The sequence below is a fragment of the Centrocercus urophasianus genome, unplaced genomic scaffold, assembly GCF_019232065.1.
Source record: "Centrocercus urophasianus isolate 14NV4802_14NV808 unplaced genomic scaffold, USGS_Curo_1.0 seq_10, whole genome shotgun sequence".
NCBI classification, from domain to species: Eukaryota; Metazoa; Chordata; class Aves; order Galliformes; family Phasianidae; genus Centrocercus; species Centrocercus urophasianus.
Window position 1 is genome coordinate 6411573 of NW_024884142.1, and position 6578 is coordinate 6418150.

Below are 6578 nucleotides of genomic sequence, written 5' to 3' on the forward strand. Positions count from 1 at the left end.
CGCGTTTGGAAATGACAAGGAATATAGTATCCAAGCAAAACAGTTTCAATAAAGCAGCTCCCCAAATAGTTAACAGAAAGCTTGAAACATGGCACAAAAGCAGGATTTTCAAGTAACCTAAACCTGCAGTCACACTACAAGACAGTACTTCAATGGCAAAGAATTGCTTAGATATAAATATTTACCCTACAACGCTAGACTGAAGAATGTAAACAGATCCCATGGATATAATATAACTTATCAATATCCTTACTGATGGAAATGGAAATGTTAACTCAGACAGGTCACTGATCCTGAAAGATGAGTATAATCAATTACTTTTCTACCTGTCAGTCATACACATAATTGCCTCACTTGCGTCCAACTGCTCCCCAGCCTTTCCTTTCTTGTTTCAAGGCACCGAACAATCATTTCTATTCACTTTTCACTCTTTTCCTACTGCTTCTTCACATTGATGCTGCTTGTTTGAGGTCTAGCCCGTTTTCTTGCCTATTTCCACAATATTGCCTGTCTCTGACCTCAGAAAGGTGGCCCTTCTGTTCTCCTCAATGCCACTTAAACCTCACTCTCTTCAAGGTCCACAAATATTAACCACCACCTAATCAACACAGCCTGACCCAAAGCTCACCGAAGTCAGTGAGAACCTTTCTATTAATTTCAGTGGACTATGAATTAGAACCAGATTGCTTCAGATACTCAGGACTAAAATCCAGTGAAAGTAAAACGATCCGTGTGGATATCTCTGTTGCGAACAGCAGACTGCCACTTGTAAACAGTTTCAGCAGTAATCTCAGATCAATGCCATTTATGAATATTTCCAATACGTTCTTCCAGACCGCATGCAAAGGACCGAGGCCCTAATTTTCTTGTTACTTTTATCTGTACAAATCTGGAGAAATGCCAAAGACTTCTGACAGAGCTTGAATAAACACACATCTAGCAAAGCCAGCTAAGGAAAACTAACATGTTCGTGAAGGTTAGTCAGTCATTAAAAATAAATAAATAAAAAAATCCAACAAGAAATAGTTTAAAAGGCTGTTTAGATAGAGAGACGGAGTATTTGCAAAGCACAGTGAAACGTTTAAAGTCACTATGCTCTAAATTTGCACTGGTGAGGACCTGCAATGCTATTTTTGCACTGATCCTCTGTCTAACCCTGCTTTATTCATTTGTGAACAATTTAAAGAAAAAAAACATTTCAGAATTCAAAATTTACATGACCCCATTCTTTCTGTCTTTGTAGACCCTTGCCACTTACTTCCTCTCCCATCTCTTCCTACCCCAGCTCTTCAACATATCTTACAAGGAAGAATTAAATTACTTTTGCCCACTCTTCCTTCTCCCACTATTTCTGTTCCATTTTTTCCTTAAGTGCTTTGGCTGCAACATCAGTATCTTTCTGCAATCTCACAGCACTCCCCTCAAGTGCTATGAGGTACTCAGCAACTGGAACAGCCTGGGAGATGTAATGCAATATAAATACATAAATACAGTGTTGAAGACTGTTAATCTTATGGAAAAGAGCTACCATTACCAGACATTATTACCCATCTAATGTTAAAATAGTACATATTTAATAAAAGGTATGGCAATTCACTTAAAAAAAAATAATGCTTACCCCATTGTACCAAAAGTACTTTAAGGTTAAAGGCAAAATAAAAGTAACACTGCCAATTAGGGCATAACTATGCCATGTGCATCAGTAAACAAAGCCTGTTTGATGACCTTCACTGAAAGAGTGTATTTATTTATTTTTTTAAACATATTTATGCTGATACGTATAGTGAACTACACTCCACCCTCACAGCTTCAAGTATGGGAGGCAAACCCTTTGTAGAAATGAAGTTACTGTTGCATCAAGGTTGCTAATTACATTGTTTAATACAAAAAGGAGCCAGGATACAGTACATTGATAGGGGGTGGAGTGTATTGTACATACAGAACAGGGGTGTTGCTTCTATTCTGTCATCTGACATTGATGTGTGGAAAGGAGACAAAAACAAATGCATTTCCTTTCCAGCACTGAAACATGCAAAGACAAATCACTTATTACAAGTTGTACGCAGCTCAGAGTAATAAAAATAGAATACAGATTTAGAAATGCCCCAGTATAATTTTTTAGATTTTACGTATATTTAATATTTTGATCTTCCACTTCAAAACTGCGAGTTAAGCAATGAGTGAATTGGATCTGAAATACAGACAAGGCATTACCCACATCACATTAAAAGGCATCTTAAATGCAGCTGTGGATTCTTAAACTTAAGACTGAATGGGATTCTTAGTTGCTTAGAATATGAATGAACTTGGCCACATTACATATACTTCAAGTGGAATTGTAACTATGTAATAAATTGCTGTTTAAAAAGACAACATGCAGAATTCAAACCTATTTGTTTCTTGCAGGATTCTGTTGATTTGTGCATGAAGAGGTAGTGATGCAGTGTTGCAATGAGAGTCACTACAGCGATACAAACCCACAGCCCAAGCATAAGAGTCTAGAGGCTGGATCTCCAAGGACCAACACTGAGTACACTGTTCTCTAAAACACACCTTCAACCAGCAAATTTAGTTTCAAGGAAACAGCTGCTCACCAACTTTTTCACGAAATAAAATTAAAAAAAGTGGTGGTAGAAGCAGCTTATAAATTATGATAACATTTATCAGAGAGCTGCAGACAGAAAGCAAAGACATTATTTTAAACGTGATCAGCTTCAACCAGAAATGTGAAAGCATTTTCCCCTGCTGATGTCTCACTAAAGTTGGCTGGGACAAAATTTGCGTTGCAGCTATGGGCTGAAGCAACAGTGTTGAGAAACAAAGCAAACAAGGATTTACAACTCCCCCACCTGCAACCCCTTCCAACTAGCAAAGTATGATGGATGCTTTTAGTTGGCTGCAAGGCAAACATTAGCTAAGAACTCATTTAGCTAAATCCACATCCATGGCCCCCAATGTTTAAAATTTGTCATGGATTAAAGCCATGAAATAAAAATTAAAAAAAAAAATTTCAATTTGAAATTTTATTAGCGTGTTGCTAGAATGGTCAACATCGATTAACAGGAGAGACTTTGTCCACACACTGAGAACAGCCTTCGTGCACCTCCCCCCTCCTTTCTTCCTCTCTCTCAAGCGCTCTTTCAGCATTAACACTATTGAAAGCCAAACAAAATACTGGCTATGGGTGTAAAGAACGCTGTTTGTTTGGAATGTTGCCATGGATCCTGCTTTCAGTCGCGTCCCATGGAAAGAGGGTGCAGCCGGCCGCCCCTGTGGAAGGCTGGGCTCCCCAGTAGGGCAGAAGGAAGATAGCCATGTACCCCACTGCGCACTATTCTTTCCCATCCACTATAGCCAGGTCTTTGATCACTCTCAGTTTGCCACTGGCATCGATTCGGCGCTTCTCGCGTATTAGATCCTCCAGACTGTGGAACCTCACCGTGTGCACTTTGTTCTCCGCCAAGTGGATCTTGAGATAGTACTGCTGCTGGGTGCCGGCAGCAGCCTGCAGCTCCCCCCCGGCTTTGAACTCCCGTTTCCCGAAGCGGCACCAGGCGGCGAAGCTCTCGGAGTTAGTCCAGCAGATCTCGTCGCTTTTTAAGCCCAGGTGCCCGCAGGCGTTTTGCACCACCAGCTCAGCCACCAGTGGGCGGAAGCGGTACCAGCTATTCACCACCCGGCCCACGTTGCCCGCGGCCGCCTCGTACAAGCTGTCCTGGCGGATCTGCCCCTGGTGCAGGTGGATGATCTGCCCGCTGCCCACGTACACTGCCCAGTGCGGCGGCGGCGGCTGCTCCGACGGCCCCAGGTAGAGTAGCTCCAGCAGGTCCCCCGGCTTGCAGAGAGCAGGCAGCGCTGACACCGAGTAGACGCTCAGGTCCCCAGCCTGGGGGCCGCTGCTGACCTTGGAGAAGATGCATTCCTGGCCGCGGAAAGCGGAGAATTGGGTCTCGTTCAGCACGAGCTGGTGGTGGAGGTGGTGGGTGGGCGTCTCCTGGCCAGGGCTGCCGGAGCCCTTCACGCTGTACTTCTCTGACTGGCCTCGCTCGTCCAGGTCCTCCTCCTCATCCGAAAAGAAGTAAGCCACCCCGACGCGCAGCTCGTCCTTCTCGATCCCCGAGGGGTCCCCGGTAGGCAGCTCACTGTAATTCAGGTGGGTGATGCGATCCAGTTGATTTCCCATCAATGACAGGGCGAGGCGAGGGCAGGAATCGCCGGATCTGGAGGAAGGGTGGGGTGGGCAGGGACAGAGAAAACGAGAGTGCAAACGGAGGGAAGGAAAGGAAGAGAGAAAAAAAAAATAATAAAAAAAAAAAAAATCAAGACACATACAAAAGACTTCAGCGATTCCGCCCCGAGCACCCATTTCTCCCCCGCTCCATCCCTCCCCTCCGAGTGAGGGGAAACTCCCAGCGCGGATCCTTCCCCCTCGCTTTCGGGGTGCAGGGCAGGGCAGTGCCCCGGGGCTCCCGGCTCCCCGGCCCAGCCCCACGCCGCAGGAGAAGGCGGCTCCTCGCCGCCCGCCGCCTCCGCGCGGGGGACGGAGTTGCTTCGGGAGCCTCTGCTCTCCGCTCCGCAAGGGAAAGGGCAGTGGGAGCGCTGGCCCGGAGGGTCCGGAGCCCGCTCGCAGCCGAGCCAAGCTGCTGTACGTGAGAACAGGATGCTGAAGAAGCAGGCGGCCTCGCAGCTGCCACCCGTGTCTACCCGCTCAGCCTCGCATTTCGGCCAGGACATCGCAAGGAGAGGGGAAAAAATAAAAATAAAAAAATAAAAAAAATAAATAAATAAAAAAAAAAGAAGCACCCTTTGTCCCCGAAAGGTGTCCCTCTCTCCCCCCTCCGTACCCGTGGTCGCCCAGCGGGTCGTCAGAACCCCCCAAACTCCTTTAAAGTCGTTCTGTCCCCATGGGCGCCGCAGAGGAGGTGAGTTCCGTCCTCCCCAAAGCTCGCCCGGCTCCTCCGCCCGCGCCGCCCCGCTCTGCTGTGGGCTGCTCAGCCCCTCCGGCAGAGCATAAGTACCGGCGGCGCCGCTCCCGAGCCCGCCCCGGCACCGCTCATTGGCCGCGCCGCGCTGCGCTGCGCCCGGTGGCGGCGGCCGTAGTGGGGCTCCGCGGCGTCACTGTCCGGTCCGGCCTCGCTGTCCCCCAACGCCCGGGAGTCTGATTTCGGCGCCTCGTGGCTGGCCTCTGGTTGTGGCACGGAGACCGCTCGGTGTCTCCGTGCGAAGCACGGCTATCCGGAGAGAGAGGGTTCAAGCAGTGTGCGCACCGCCAAGCGAGCCCTGCAACTGAAAAGAAAGCAGAAAAAAAGTGATTGCCATGGTAAGAAAAACGCCCTTCCTTTAGCTAGAGGGTTGTATCTCTCCGAGAATTTCTTCATCCGTCAAGGAAATGAGTGTCCGCTTGTCTAAATTCAGAACCTCCGTGCAATCTGAGCTCTGGATTTCCCCATGGTCAGACAAAACTGGCCTTTCCCATGGGCTGTTCTGCTCACCTATTGCACACCCCATTTTAGAAGGGGATGAGCTGCCTGTCTTTTATCATCACCAACACACTGGAATGTTGATGTTAGATGAGGTGACTCCTAGCTGTGGTCATCTGTCCACATCTGGCTGCAGCAGCAGTAGTGGGTTGTCCTAAGACAGAAGGTGGGCTATGGCTTGTCTTACATAAAACATAAGATTGCCTGATGGTAGCAGTCCATCTTTTCCTAAAATACGTCAAATCTAAAATCTACCATCTGTAGTAGCTAATGCCAGTACATATTTTACATATTATTTTGCACATTATGAAATCAAGGCTTAGGAATAATTAGCTGATGTGAACACAGTTTCCCTATAAGACTGTGTTAGCGATGGGATTGTAACCTTGGTTCTTCAGAGAGCTCTCGTCATGGGAACTTTTGAGATGAACTTAAATATTAAGACACTTCATGAAAAAACCTAACGTAATTATTTGATTCATATGTGAGTCACATTAAAGCACCATTTTTATCTATTCACAGTGGAAATAAATTTGTCGGATAGACATAAATATTTCTATTTTTGGTGCTTGTGGATACTAACCACCTTCACTTCTGACTCCCCAACTTAGACTTTTTTTTTCAGTCCAGTCTTTGGCTTTGGTTAAATAAGAAAAATAATGCTGATGCTTTATTCTCATGATAGTGGCATGCAGCTTCTATCTACCTATAGCAACTTCCCATTTTTCACGGTAAAAATGTCATGCCTAGGTTTATATGGGTCAAATACTGGGTTTCTTATGTAGACATGTGTTTTCTTCAAATGAACCTTTGATTTTCCCATTCAAATATTTATATGCCTATCTTTCTAGGAGAGTATTTTGTTTCTCATTAATTTTTTAGCATAGGCAAAGGCATCAGATCATAAATGGAAGGGAGAAAAGGGCTTGTTCAGTGGTGTGACATTCTAAGACTGACCAGTTATTTTTCACTGTGGCAATTATACTATTTTGTTGGTTAAGACTTTGCATCTTTCATAAATTCAGGGACTACAGTCTCAAACTCATAGGTGTCTGAGGTGCTGGTTTACAGCAGTTCAGGATGCGGCATTCAGGGGTT

The 6578-nt window shown here is 46.0% G+C and overlaps 1 protein-coding gene across 3 annotated transcripts in view; it reads right to left on the reverse strand.

The window, feature by feature from the left end:
* Positions 1 to 4971, reverse strand: part of LRATD1 (LRAT domain containing 1) — a 31867-nt gene extending 26896 nt beyond the window's left edge. For 2 of the 3 annotated variants that reach the window (XR_006169734.1, XM_042823661.1), the window contains exons 1-2: positions 4845 to 4971; positions 3440 to 4220 (exon numbers count right to left, since the gene is read on the reverse strand). Coding sequence is in view for 2 of the 3 variants with exons in the window: in XM_042823661.1 (XP_042679595.1) it covers positions 3440 to 4183 (744 nt within the window). In the remaining variant the exon portion in view is untranslated. Of the gene's footprint in view, positions 1 to 1716; positions 4221 to 4844 lie in introns of those variants that run through there. The other variant, XM_042823655.1, reaches the window with a different exon arrangement.
* Positions 4972 to 6578: the final 1607 nt, after the last annotated feature.